Consider the following 14974-nt stretch of genomic DNA (forward strand, 5'->3'; position numbering starts at 1 on the left):
CTACTCTTTGGGAGTGGTTTTCATCCAACGGCTGAGATTCATCCAAAATGTAATCTAAAGACCCAGATTAAATGGGGGCATGATGCCCCAATACCACATTGGGGCATCATAGAAAATTTGGTGCAAATAAGCTCCCTCCCAAGTTACTGTACTGTACCAAGCGGATAAAAAAAAAAAAAAAAGTTACTGTACCAAATTGACAAATAACTTGTGTGCACGCGCTCACAGATCACAATTCACAACCTACATCTCTCCGGTCTCTACTGCACCAAAAAATGGCGGGAAAACGGTGACCCTTCTGTCCGTCCCATTCCACCCAAAACCCTTCAGAAAAACCCTAAAAAATCCTCCACCAGTACCATGACCCACTCATGCAAATAATCCCCAATTTCAGAATTCTCCTCATAAACCCCACCCTTTCGAACCTATTCCTCGTCTGTCAAAACCCTAGCTTCTTACTCCGTCTGGCGTCTTTGATAATGGAACCTTCGAAGGTCGTCGCGGAGTACGCGAAATCGGCGCGGTCCTCATGCAAGAAATGCGACAAGAAGATCGACGCCAACGCTCTGAGGTTGGGTTCGGTGACCAAAGACAAAAGGCGAGGGTTTGATATGACCAAATGGCACCACTTGGACTGCTTTCCTATGGATTCGGAGTCGGTTGCTTCGGCTGAGGATATCGACGGGTTCTCGTCGCTGAAGGTAAACTTGGGTTGGTTTTCGATAAGAAAGGGAAGCCCTTTCTCATCTTTGGTGAGATTTGATAAGAAAGAGGAAGGGCCAATCAAAAACTTCCTTTTGTACTTTTTTCCCTCCATTTGTCACCAAAATGCAGTCCAAATGAGTGTTTTCACAAGAAACCATATCCCTGTCCTTTCCTCGTGAAACCCCTCCATCCAAAGGGGTTCGTCTTTTTGTTAGTCAGACTCAAAATTTGAGTGTAAAAGTCCCCTTAAACTCACTATACACTCTTTGACACACGCTTACTTCAAATTTTGTTTTACTCAAATTTTTACGCAAATCAAGGAAGACTCAATTTTTTACCCAAATTTGTAGGGCTGTTTTTCCATCATAAATTTACAACAAAGCCATTAATGAAGCTCATACTCACATTTGTGCTTAGCTTGGGGTTGCTCATTGGAGTGATTCATACTAGATGAAGCTTTTACTCCAATCTTTAAAAAATGAGTAAGAGTACGAGTAAGGGCTGATGAGATCATCTCCGGTCCTTTACTCAAACTCTTACTAGATTTGGGTAAAAGCTATTTTTGCATTGAAGTGCTCAATGGGTAAACTCAAAGCTAATAGAAAGTTTGAATAAAAGCTTCATTAATGGCGTAGTTATAAATTCTGAAAGTCACGGATAGTCTTGCACAATGTGGATGGACTTTTCAAGATTCGCCATTCGGTATAGGTTTGACTTCTGAGTCAAGAAGTGGGGTTAGTTTCAAGGCATTTTACTCAATTTGGAGTGTGAGTGAGAAAAGAGTAAGGGCTGGAGATGTTCTAAAAGACCCCATTTTACTTGTTGTTTGTGACTTTTGCAGAGTAGTGATCAAGAAACTTTGACGAAATTGCTCGACGAAAGTGGTCGTCCTGGAGAAAAGGTTTGTGATATTATTCTGCATTGCTTTGCTGCACATTGGTGAGGAACAGTTGAATTTGAAGTTTCACCTGGGAATAAATGGAACTGTGACTTTTGGAGGGGAGAGAATTATGTTCGTGGCTAAGAATTACTGCTAAACAGATACCTCTGCTCTGTGTTTGTAAAATTGATTTTCTTGAATTGTCAGAGTAAGTCTTGATTCACAAACCTTGATTTTCTTGAACTGTACACCAACTTTTTCCACAAAAATAGGAAACGGAGAATTTGAATTTTGAACCTCAATTCTTCAATTTCTATGCTTATACCATCAAGAATAAAAGTTCATTGTGGCCTATTCTATATTGGGATTCATAAACTATCTATCTATCTATCAATATCCTATAGAAATGTATTGAGCCCTCAATAACCTCCAAACCCCATTCCTTATTTCCTGAATTTTCTATTTTTTTAAACAGTAAAAAAGCCACCACTCTACATGTGTCCCACCCAAAGGCAAAACAATTAAAAACAAAAACAAAAACAAAAACAAAAACAAAAACATAAACAAAAACAAAAATAACCCCACGTCCTATCCCACCCATTGGCTAAACGGGAAAAACCCCACGTCCACGTTCAAATACTCAGAGGACAGTTATGAACGGAAAAACCCGGAAACAAAACATAAACAAAAAACCAACCACCCACGTCCACACTTTCCCCACTTCCTCATTCTCCCCACTTTTTCTCTTCTTCCACTATTTAATGTTTTAAACTCTTCTCATGCACCTTCTCCTCACTTTTCCTCTTCTCCCATAATTTTAATCCTCATAATTGTTATCGTAATTGTGTTCAATGTTCACATAGGTACTGGGTGAATATTAATTCTGCATTTTCTGTCTTTTGTTAACATCTAGATTTGATTTTCTCAGGAATCAAAGGATAACCTTGTAGATTCTGATGTAAGCTTATGGACTTATCACCTTAGTAATTTTTTTAATTTGTTTGTTTCAGTTGAGTCCTTATTTTGTGGTAAACTGTTTTCCAGGCTGAGGATGCTGATGCTGACGATGATGATGATGTTGATGACACGAAGGATGCCGATGAGGCTGCACATGTTAGGATTCTCCCTACTTAAGTTGTTTTGATTCAATTCTGTATTATAGATCAATGATTTTAATTTCTGTCCACGGGTAGTTTAATGCACCATAAAAAATGGTTTTTGAATAGGGCATATTCGGTTTAGGAAAAATCCATACAGCTTCTTTTTTTGGGTGACACCAAAGGGTGCTCTCCCTTTATTAGAATCCGTTTTTGAAATGGTTTTTGAATATGGCATTTTTGGTATAGGAAAAATCCATACAGCTTCATTTTTTGGGTGACACTAAAGGGTGCTCTCCCTTTACTTATCAGAATCTGTTTTTGTTCCACTAGCATTACCAAAGTGCTTTCCCCAAGTGCTTTCCTTTCCTTACACTTACTTATCTGACTATACCAGAATTGCTTTTATTGTTTTTTGTTTAGTGAACCAATGCTACTCTTTGAAGATTGTAAAAATTAGTGTTTTAATAAATAAAAAAGATAAATAAAACTATACTTTTTTTGTTTTTGTTTGTTTAATTCATAACAGTAGATATAAGTGTCCCGTGCATACATCGAACACGCGATATCAACTAGCGTTGGGCCCGTTCGATACACGGAGTAGGAAAAAACACCAATGCAATCATTTTTTGTCCCGTGCATCGAACGGGCACAACGCTAGTTCAAAGTATTACAATGGTTATAATTGGTAGAGCTGAAATTATTAAATCTAGTTATGATTTATTGCTAAGGTTATCTTGGTAATGTGTGTACTAGTTAGCACTTAAGTGATTGAGCTCTAAACTTTACTATTAGGGGCCAGAGAACCACACACGGAAACCACTGGATATGAGAACCACTTGATTCTAATAGCTTTGCTAGCAAATTTTATTTTATTTACTTCGCACTGGTACATTATAGGTATAGGAGGATGCCTTGGAAAATCAATATCATGGAATTGTTAGACAATCTATGTCTTCAGTTTTGTGAGCACCTGTAACTATAATGATGTTGCTAGTTCATCAGAATCCATATAAACGCAAACTTGTCACGATGCAGGGTGCTATTGGAGATGAAGATGCTGTTAAAGGAACCGAAGAGAGAATTACTAAGAGATCGAAGGCAAACACTAGTCAATACCAAGCTATTAACTGTGTATTTAATTCGGTATGTTGATATCTGTACATTATCCATTAACAGGTCAGAGAAAAGGTTGATGATGGAAATAATGACCTGGAGGATAGGAAGTCAAAGAAAGGAAAGGTACGCAGGCACTTGTGCCTTGGCTTAAGAATTTGGTTGATAAGGCTTGAAGTATGGTGCTGGCTAGATGCGATTACGTGATATTCAGCGTCCAAACAGAGGATAACACTACTAAATTTCATGGAAGTTTGTTATGTTTATTCCTTGAAGAGACACCTTAGTTGTGGGGTAGTTGGGCTTTGGATCCACCTGTGTTTTGTTTGTGGTAAGTTCTTGGATCCCTACCGGACAATTAAACTACTAGTGAAGATTGATAGGATAATGGGGACATTTAAGTGTTGTTTTTGAAACTCCAAATAGTAAACACGCTGCGAAAGTGTAAATCCGTTACATGCACTGTTTCTATTTTGACAAACCATAAATTGTGGTGATTTATAGATTACTCTGTGGTGGTGTTATAATGCATAGCCTTCCTGTTCATTGTTCCATTATTTAAATAATGGCCTCATTTGCCTGGGATGCTACATTATGCTTCAGGATTTGAACTCACGAATCCCCATGACCAGCATTTTGTCCAGTAGTTTAGCTTTTGGTGAAACGGTTCTCTCTATATTACGGCCATGTCATACATTGCGCAGTATTCTCAATGTCCTTAGTGAACCATTTTACTATCATGTTTGACCTATAGTTGCTTAACTTTTTATTTTTTATTTTTTATTTCGCATTTAATTGTACCTAGTTGTCTACAACTGCTGAAGGAGCCGAGCTAGACGTATCATTTTCAACTTCTGATATCCAGTTAAAGTATAAGGTATACACATCCTGCAACAATTTTTGTCTTAATCTCTATGATAGTATCACATGTGTTGGCATTTGTTATCAAAGTAAAATTCCAAAACAGTAGTGCAACACATTGACGCTATTGACTTTGTCATAGCACCCTTATACTCGTCTCTCTTTACTTACAGGTTGTCGCGGAGTACGCAAAATCGGCACGGTCCTCGTGCAAGAAATGCGACAAGAAGATTGAAAACGCCGCCTTGAGGTTGGGTTCAGTGACCAGAGACGAAAGGCGAGGGTTTGATGTGACCAAATGGCATCACTTGGACTGCTTTCCTATGGATTTGGAGTCAGTTGCTTCGGCTGAGGATATCGGCGGGTTCTCGTCACTGAAGGTAACTTGGGTTGGTTTTCGACAAGAAAGGGGAGAAGAAAAGGGAAGAGCCAATAAAAAACTTCCTTTTTTGTACCTTTTTTTCTCCATTTGTCACCAAAATGCACAGTTCAAATGAGTGATTTCACAAGAAAGCATAACCCTTTTCTTCTTTGCTCAGGAAACCCCTCCATTCAAAGGGGTTTGTCTTTTTGTTAGTCAAACTCAAAATTTGAGAGTAAAAGTCCCCTAAAACTCACAAGACACTCATTGACTAACACTTGTATCAAATTGAGTTTTACTCAAATTTTTACGCAAATCAAGAAGACGCAATTTTTTACGCAAATTTGTAGGGCTGTTTTTCCATCATAAATTGACAACATGGCATTAATGAAGCTCATACTCAAATTTGTGCTTAGCTTGGGTTTGCTCGCTGGAGTTATTCATTGTAGATGAAGCTTTTACTCCAATTTAAAAAAATGAGTACGAGTAAGAGTAAGGGCCGGAGATGAGTCATCTCCGGTCTGTTACTCAAACTCTTACATAGATTTGGGTAAAAGCTTTTTTTGCATTGAAGTGCTCAATGGGTAAACTCAAAGCTAATAGAAAGTTTGAATAAAAGCTTCATTAATGGCGTAGTTATAAATTTTGAAAGTCACCAATAGTCTTCAACAATGTGGATGGACTTTTCTAGATTCGGTATAGGTTTGACTTTTGAGTAAAGAAGTGGGGTTAGTTTGAAGGCATTTTACTCAATTTGGAGTGTGTGTGAGAAAAGAGTAAGGGCTGGAGATGTTCTAAAAGACCCCTTTTTACTTATTGTTTGTGACTTTTGCAGATTAGTGATCAAGAAACTTTGTCGAAATTGCTTGACGAAAGTGGTCGTCCTGGAGAAAAGGTTCGTGATATTATTCTGCATTGCTTTGCTGCACATTGGTGAAGAACAGTTGAATTTGATGTTTCACCTGTGGATAACTGGAACTTTGACTTGTGGAGGGTAGAAAATTGTGTAGGTGTGCATGGCTAAGAATTACTGCTAAATAGATACCTCTGCCGTGTTTATAAAATTGATTTTCTTGATTTGTACGAATTAGTCTTGATTCAAAAACCATGATTTTCTTCAACTGTACAACTTTTTCCACAAAAACCAGAAACTGAGAATTTGAACCTCAATTCTTCAATTTCTATTTCTATGCTTATACCATCAAGAATAAAAGTTGATCGTGTCCTATTCTATATTGGGATTCATAAACTATTCAAAGTATTACTATGGTTATAATTGGTAGATCTGAAATTATTAAATCTAGTTATGATTTAATGCTAAGGTTATCTTATGATAATTGGTAGATCTGAAATTATTAAATCTAGTTATGATTTAATGCTAAGGTTATCTTATGATTTAATGCTAAGGTTATCTTATGATTTAATGCTAAGGTTATCTTGGTAATGTGTGTACTAGTTAGCACTTAAGTCATTAAGCTCTAAACTTTACTGTTAGGGGCCAGAGAACCACTCACCGAAACCACTGGATATGAGAACCACTTGATTCTAATAGCTTTGCTAGCAAATTTTATTTTATTTACGTCGCACTGGTACATGATAGGTATAGGAGGATGCCTTGGAAAATCAATATCATGGAATTGTTAGACAAACTATGTCTTCAGTTTTGCGAGCACCTGTAACTATAATGATGTTGCTAGTTCATCAGAATCCATATAAACGCAAACTTGTCACGATGCAGGGTGCTATTGGAGATGAAGATGCTGTTAAAGGAACCGAAGAGAGAATTACTAAGAGATCGAAGGCAAACACTAGTCAATACCAAGCTATTAACTGTGTATTTAATTCGGTATGTTGATATCTGTACATTATCCATTAACAGGTCAGAGAAAAGGTTGATGATGGAAATAATGACCTGGAGGATAGGAAGTCAAAGAAAGGAAAGGTACGCAGGCACTTGTGCCTTGGCTTAAGAATTTGGTTGATAAGGCTTGAAGTATGGTGCTGGCTAGATGCGATTACGTGATATTCAGCGTTCAAACAGAGGATAACACTACTAAATTTCATGGAAGTTTGTTATGTTTATTCCTTGAAGAGACACCTTAGTTGTGGGGTAGTTTGGCTTTGGATCCACCTGTGTTTTGTTTGTGGTAAGTTCTTGGATCCCTACCGGACAATTAAACTACTAGTGAAGATTGATAGGATAATGGGGACATTTAAGTGTTGTTTTTGAAACTCCAAATAGTAAACACGCTGCGAAAGTGTAAATCCGTTACATGCACTGTTTCTATTTTGACAAACCATAAATTGTGGTGATTTATAGATTACTCTGTGGTGGTGTTATAATGCATAGCCTTCCTGTTCATTGTTCCATTATTTAAATAATGGCCTCATTTGCCTGGGATGCTACATTATGCTTCAGGATTTGAACTCACGAATCCCCATGACCAGCATTTTGTCCAGTAGTTTAGCTTTAGGTGAAATGATTCTCTCTATATCACGGTCATGTCATGCATTGTGCAGTATTTCTCAATGTCCTTAGTGAACCATTTTACTATCAGGTTTGACCTATAGTTGCTTAACTTCTTTTTTATTTCGCATTTAATTGTTCCTAGCTGTCTACAACTACTGAAGGAGCCAAGCTAGACGCATCCTTTTCAACTTCTGATATCCAGTTAAAGTATAAGGTATGCCTATCCTGCAACAATTTTTGTCCTAATCTCTGAGTATCACATGTATTGGCATTTGTTATCAAAGTAAATTTCCAAAACGGTAGTGCGACACATTGACTTTCTCATTGAACCCTTATATTCGTCACTCTTTACTTACAGGTCATCGCAGAGTACGCTAAATCGGCGCGGTCCTCGTGCAAGAAATGTGACAAGAAGATTGACGCCAACGTCTTGAGGTTGGGTTCGGTGACCAGAGACAAAAGGCGAGGGTTTGATATGACCAAATGGCATCACTTGGACTGCTTTCCTATGGATTCGGAGGTGGTTGCTTCGGCTGAGGATATCGGCGGGTTCTCGTCGCTGAAGGTAACTTGGGTTGGTTTTCGATAAGAAATGGGAGCCCTTTCTCATTTTTGGTGAGATTTGATGAGAAAAGGGAGGGGCCAATCAAAAACTTCCTTTTTTGTACTTTTTTTTTTTCTCCATTTGTCACCAAAATGCAGAGTCCAAATGAGTGCTTTCACAAGAAACCATAACCCTTTCCTTCTTTCCTCATGAAACCTCTCCATCCAAAGGGGTTTGTCTTTTTGTTAGTCAAACCCAAAAATTGAGTGTAAAAGTCCCCTATAACTCACAAGACACTCTTTGACTCACACTTGTATCAAATTGATTTTTACTCAAATTTTTACGCAAATCAAGGAAGACTTAATTTTTTACCCAAATTTGTAGGGCTGTTTTTCCATCATAAATTGACAACAATGCCATTAATGAAGCTCATACTCAAATTTGTGCGTAGCTTGGGTTTGCTCATTAGAGTGATTCATACTAGATGAAGCTTTTACTCCAATTTAAAAAATTGAGTACGAGTACGAATAAGAGTAAGGGCCGGAGATGAGTCATCTCCAGTCTTTTACTCAAACTCTTACATAGATTTGGGTAAAAGCTTTTTTTGCATTGAAGTGCTCAATGGGTAAACTCAAAGCTAATAGAAAGTTTGAATAAAAGCTTCATTAATGGCGTAGTTATAAATTTTGAAAGTCACCAATAGTCTTCAACAATGTGGATGGACTTTTCTAGATTCGGTATAGGTTTGACTTTTGAGTAAAGAAGTGGGGTTAGTTTGAAGGCATTTTACTCAATTTGGAGTGTGAGTGAGAAAAGAGTAAGGGCTGGAGATGTTCTAAAAGACCCCTTTTTACTTATTGTTTGTGACTTTTGCAGATTAGTGATCAAGAAAGTTTGGCGAAATTGCTTGACGAAAGTGCTTGTCCTGGAGAAAAGGTTCGTGATATTATTCTGCATTGCTTTGCTGCACATTGGTGAGGAACGGTTCAATTTTAAGTTTCACCTGTGGATAACTGGAACTTTGACTTGTGGAGGGTAGAAAATTGTGTAGGTGTGCATGGCTAAGAATTACTGCTAAATAGATACCTCTGCTGTGTTTATAAAATTGATTTTCTTGATTTGTACGAATTAGTCTTGATTCAAAAACCTTGATTTTCTTGAACTGCACCAACTTTTTCCACAAAAACCGGAAATTGAGAATTTGGACCTCAATTCTTCAATTTCTATTTTCTATGCTTATACCATGAAGAATAAAAGTTTATTGTGGCCTATTCTATATTGGGATTCAATAAACTATTTGAAGTATTACTATGGTTATAATTGGTAGAGCTTAAATTATTAAATCTAGTTATAATTTATTGCTAAGGTTAGCTTGGTAATGTGTATACTAGTTAGCACTTAGTGATTAAGCGCTAAACTTTACTACTAGGGGCTAGAAGAACCACACACGGAAACCACTGGATATGAGAACCACTTGATTCTAATAGCTTTGCTAGCAAATTTTATTTGATTTGCTTCGAACCGGTACAGGATAGGTATAGAAGGATGCCTTGGAAAAGCAATATCTTGGAATTGTTAGACAAACTGTGTCTTCAGTTAAGGTTTTATATGCAAGCACCTGTAACTATAATGATGTTGTCTAGTTCATCAGAATCCATATAAAAACAAACTTGTCATGATGCAGGGTGCTATTGGAGACAAAGATGCAGTTAAAGGAACCAAAGAGAGAATTCCTAAGAGATCGAAGGTAAAAACTAGTCAATACCAATCTATTAACTATGTATTTATTTGGGTTATGTTGATAGCTGTGCATTATCCATTAACAGGTCAGAGAAAAGGATCATGATAAAAATAATGACCTGGAGGATAGGAATTCAAAGAAAGGAAAGGTGTGCAGGCACTTGTGTCTTGGCTTAAGAATTTGGTTGATAAGGCTTGATGTATGGTGCTGGCTAGATGCGTCTCCATGATATTCAGTGTCTAAACAGAGGATAACACAACTAAATTTCATGGAAGTTTGTTATGTTTATTCCTTGGAGAGACACCTTAATTGTGGGGTAGTTTGGCTTTGGATCCATGTTGTGAAATTTTAATGTACTTGCAAGTGCACAAATCGTATCGAAGTATAGTTATGCAAGTGCAAGGTCGAACCCACAGGGACTTGTGTATTTTTCTAGGAAAACTAAATAAACTTAAACCCTAAACTAGTTGACAAAAGTTGTGATTTGTATTTTAACTATGAACTAAAAATAACAATAGTGAAAACAAACACATAAGTTGACGATTGAATGAACTTGATGAAAGGAAAGTGACTAAGGTTTCAGAATCCACACTCACGTATTCATAGAAGTTACTAACAAACTCTTATTTATTTCCCTCCTTTCTTCATAGTAAATTGGTAGCTAAACTCTATTACCGTGGAAAATATCATCATTACTACTTTTTAGAAAAACAACTTATGTACGCTCTTCCTCGCCTTAATTTTCAAGACAAAAAATCATATGTATCCATTCGAAAACAAATCACAAAAGCTATCCTGTGCTGGAAATCAAGAGTTGCATAACAGGGCTAAATAATTAGTTAGCAATCCCAAATCATGGAAAAAACGTGATTGAATCCATATCCAAAATTACTAACTTAATTAAAATGAGATAAGATTGATTATTCATAGAGGATTTTTCTCTTTTTCCACCCATGGCCTTTGTTCTCGGAATGGTGTTGTGCGTGGTGATCAAGCTGTCAATCCTCCCAAACTCTTCTTCCTTTGCCATTTATAAAGCTGGCTGAGGTTCCTTAATAGGAAAACAAATCCTTTGTTGATTGTGCTTCCCTAATAATGTCAACCACTACCCCAATAAAAATTTGTACATTTCCTAATTGTATAATATTATTAGGTATATATGGTGGTGATCAAACTCTAGTATCTAGTCCTAGCACACAAGTGCAATCCGTCCAAACATTAGCTGCCTTTCATACTTCCTTCCAAAACCCAACTCAAAATCCTCTTTTTAAGTCTCGGACGAAGCCTTTTTTGCGACAAGTCCAAAATACCCACAAAACATGAATAAATAATAATAAGTCATCAATAACTATTAAGTGTTGACTAAAAATGAGAGTCTTTTTAATACTATATTTTGTGTTCAACAATCTACCTGTGTTTTGTGTGTGGTAAGTTCTTGAATCCCTACTGTGCAATTAAACTACTAGTGCAGATTGATAGGATAATGGGGACATTTAAGTGTTGTTTTTGAAACTCCAAATAGTAAACACGCTATGGAAGTGTAAATCTGTTACATGCATTGTTCTATTTTGACAAAGCATAAATCTTGGTGATTTATAAATTACTCTGAACTTGCAGTGGTGGAGTTATAATGGATAGCCTTCCTGTTCATTGTTCCATTATTTTCATGAAGTCCTCATTTGCCTGGGAGGCTACATCATGCTTTAGGATTTGAACTCACGAATCCCATGACCAGCATTTTGTCCAGTAGTTTAGCTTTTGGTCAAAAGGTGTTATCTATATTACAGCCATGTCATACATTGTGCAGTATTTCTCAATGTCCTTAGTGAACCATTTTATTGTCAGGTTTGACATATAGTCGCTTAACTTTTATTTCGCATTTAATTGTATGTAGTTATCTACAACTACTGAAGGAGCCGAGCTAGACGTATCCTTTTCAATTTCTGATATCCAGTTAAAGTATAAGGTATGCATATCCTGGAACAATTTTTGTCCTGATTTCTATGATAGTATCACATGTATTGGCATTTGTTATCAAAGTAAAATTCCAAAATGGCAGTGCCACACATTGACTTTGTGATAGCACCCTTATATTCATTGCTCTTTACTTACACGTCTGTACAAATCTTTCTTGATCCAGGATGCTACACTATTACCGAAATGGAAGGCATTTCGCACAGTGATATTCCTTGAACAGGTGAGATGTATAACAAATGAATGGTACCTCACGCTTCAGGTTGTTATTGGACTAGTCAAGCATAAGGTTTAGAAGTGCATCTTGTTTTGCGAACAATATCATAACGGTATGATTTTGGGCAAAAAGCCAAGAATCCTGACGAGAACCCAAATTTTGCATCCTGATTGATACTGTTGATGACTCAAGCTACCGTGTTGATAACATCATAAGGGCTTTTCAGCTTCATAGTATTGTTGACACATATCACATAATTCTCGTATGTGTGTTGATGGGAAGTTCATATGGTAATGTTCGCTACTGACATGACATTTGACATTGGTTGCGGGTTGTTGATATGTTTTACTTCATGCAGGATGAGGGCCTTCAAGATTCCGGAAAAATTGCTGCGTTTGATTTTGATGGGTGTCTTGTGAATACAAATGTGAAGAAGTATGACAGTTTGTACTAATACCTTAGTTGCTCAAATATACCATGTATATGAATTGATAGTGCGTAGAAAATATCAAGCATTTTAGAAGGCTGGTTTTCAGATGGGCATCTTAGGTGATATGAAATTGAACCAAGTAAAGAAGAAGGTTGATACTGTTCTCATTTTTATCTTTGATTACCCCTAATTTAACATCAAATTATTAGTGTGAACTAAAATTGGCAAGGGAAGATGTTTTTTCTCACTTTAGTATTAGTTGGATTTTTTTATATTTTTTGGGGTAATTAGTTGGAAAACTTATTTACTTTTATACAAGAAACTATGATATGAGATAACAACACAGCTACATTATTTTTCACATGGTTGATACAATGATACATATTGCTAATACCTTGTCGTGCCTGTTTCCCTATGTGAACCATCCACTGAAAATGATTGAAATTTTCTGTTTTGCTGTAATTCCAGTGCGGGAATATTTTCTAGTCATTTGAGCAGCGCGCTACTAGAAAAATTTACTGATGATTGTTTTTACTTTAAATTCAGAGTTGGTCCAGATGCTTGGTCCCTGATGTATCCTTCAATCCCAGAGAAGCTCCAGAGCTTATACAATGAAGGCTACAAGCTGGTAGACTCTTGTTTCTCATAAATAGTCTCTGGGAATTTATAGTGGCTATAAGAAAAAGAGGATTGTGACTTGTTATTAGGTGTTGTGGTCCTTTAGTTGCTTGTATAGTGCAAGTATGTTTTGCTTGTATAGATATTTTTATTTCGTGTTTCTCTTGGTCATACTCATCATCGTTGTTGTGATTAATAGGTGATCTTTACCAATGAATCCAACATTGATCGCTGGAAGAATAAGAGACAGGTAGCAGTGGACTCGAAAATTGGACGCCTTACCAATTTCATTAAGCATGTGAACGTCCCAATGCAGGTGGGTCAATTCAGGCACTATATTATGCCTTTTTGATGGAACAGTACTTTAACAGGTTTTGTTGACTTTAAGGACTTGTATAATCATGTATACCCCATCCATCTTTCAAAGAAACTCTACATGAATCCTGGATTGATTAGATCATTCAGGCAAGGACCATCTAGTCAATGGTGTTTGTTACTTTTCCTTGCTAATGGGATTACATCATGCATCATTTTTGCTCACATGAAGGCAATACCTGTTAGGGCAAGATTACAATTAGTACCATACGCAGTTTTTCCAGTTAGTCGAGGTTGTAAACTTTTGGAGTTATTTCGAAGTTTGTTGAATTCAATTCAAATGCTTCTGAAGTATTTTCTCCTTTGGCTCTATGGATTTCCCCTCATATATCTCTATGCCATCTAAATTGACTGGATTATACATTCTTGTGCAGGTTTTCATAGCTTGTGGAATAGGCAAATCTGGTGGCCAAACTGAGGATCCCTTCAGAAAACCTAATCCTGGGATGTGGCATCTTATGGATTGGCACTTCAACTCTGGCATTTCAATCGATATGGATCAGTTATTTTCTTTCTCTCTGCTAATTGATGTTTATGCTATTATCCCTGTTTAAGACATTTTTCTACTACTTCCTCGAACATATATTACCTACCATGGAAGATGGAAAAGATGGGTTCAGTCTTCTGCTATAAACTCTCCGTCTTTACCTTTCAGATCTTTCTATGTCGGTGATGCGGCTGGGAGAGAAAATGATCATAGCGATGCTGACATCAAATTTGCAGAGGTATTACTAAAATCCTTCTTAAGGTCATATTACAATATGTATCCTTGATATGAGTACAGTTTTGGGAGGAGGTTGAAATAAGGGTCATAGAATGACAATAGTTCATGTTACAAGATTGTTTTCGTACTTTTATGGAAGACCTCATTGCTTAAAATCAGTACAAGTATGAACATGCATTCTCTGGGATATAGATAGCTTCTAAGCGTAAATGAGGCTGGTCTAACTTTGTTTATTCTAGAGCATCTGATCAGCACTGACTAAGATTTCTCTGTCCTTGTCCTGAATAAGGATGACAAAGATCAACATGACACAGCGGTGAAACTATCACTTGGTTTTGAGTAGAACTCAACCACAACCTAAAAAGCTAGCTACCCTCACTTCAATATATTTCATGTTACTTAGGTAACTTAGAAATGTCGGACTTTGTGCATTGGCTTTTTTTTTTTTTGAAACGGTAAATTTTTTATTAAGCTTTGTGCATTGCCTTTGCTTCACAGAAACATCTTCCTTTGTTTATTGGCGACACTATTTTCTTTGACTTGTTCTATTGATGTTGAAATTCAAGTCTTATTGCTATTATCTTTATCAGGTCCAACAAATAGTGATGACTAAACAATTCTTTTCTGGTTTCAGGCCGTTGGGTTGAAGTTCTACGTTCCTGAGGAATACTTCGAAGTGTAGAGCATCTGGTTCCTGGATTCTAGTTCATGAAATTCCAGTCCAATTTAAGTAATGCTCATTTAGGAGGGATGTAATTCAGATACATTGGTGGTTTTGGGAATCAATGGAAAACCTAAAGCTTGCACATACTCGTTTATTCAACTCATCTGCATCAACATTTCAAAAATTGAAGAGAAATT

The 14974-nt window shown here is 36.8% G+C and overlaps 1 protein-coding gene across 4 annotated transcripts; it reads left to right on the top strand.

Annotated features, from left to right (window-relative positions):
* The first annotated feature begins 202 nt into the window (after nt 1-202).
* LOC131331519 (polynucleotide 3'-phosphatase ZDP) lies at nt 203-14921 on the top strand. 4 transcript variants are annotated; one of them, XM_058365515.1, is made up of 18 exons: nt 206-701; nt 1547-1606; nt 2514-2543; nt 2630-2698; nt 3862-3924; nt 4604-4675; nt 4833-5039; nt 5856-5915; nt 9719-9781; nt 9861-9923; nt 11670-11741; nt 11916-11972; nt 12325-12401; nt 12943-13024; nt 13214-13330; nt 13764-13891; nt 14045-14114; nt 14748-14921. In XM_058365515.1, exons 1-18 carry the CDS (start codon nt 372-374, stop codon nt 14793-14795), a joined length of 1668 nt encoding a protein of 555 aa, XP_058221498.1. In that variant the 5' UTR covers nt 206-371; the 3' UTR covers nt 14796-14921. The 4 variants fall into 4 exon arrangements, with proteins under 4 accessions (XP_058221499.1, XP_058221500.1, XP_058221498.1 ...); XM_058365514.1 differs by lacking the exons at nt 4604-4675; nt 4833-5039; nt 5856-5915 and adding exons at nt 7633-7704; nt 7849-8055; nt 8911-8970; XM_058365516.1 differs by lacking the exons at nt 4604-4675; nt 4833-5039; nt 5856-5915; nt 9861-9923 and adding exons at nt 7633-7704; nt 7849-8055; nt 8911-8970 and having other exon boundaries at nt 203-701.
* Nucleotides 14922-14974: the final 53 nt, after the last annotated feature.

The sequence above is a fragment of the Rhododendron vialii genome, chromosome 6a (assembly GCF_030253575.1).
Source record: "Rhododendron vialii isolate Sample 1 chromosome 6a, ASM3025357v1".
In the NCBI taxonomy this organism is placed as follows: domain Eukaryota; kingdom Viridiplantae; phylum Streptophyta; class Magnoliopsida; order Ericales; family Ericaceae; genus Rhododendron; species Rhododendron vialii.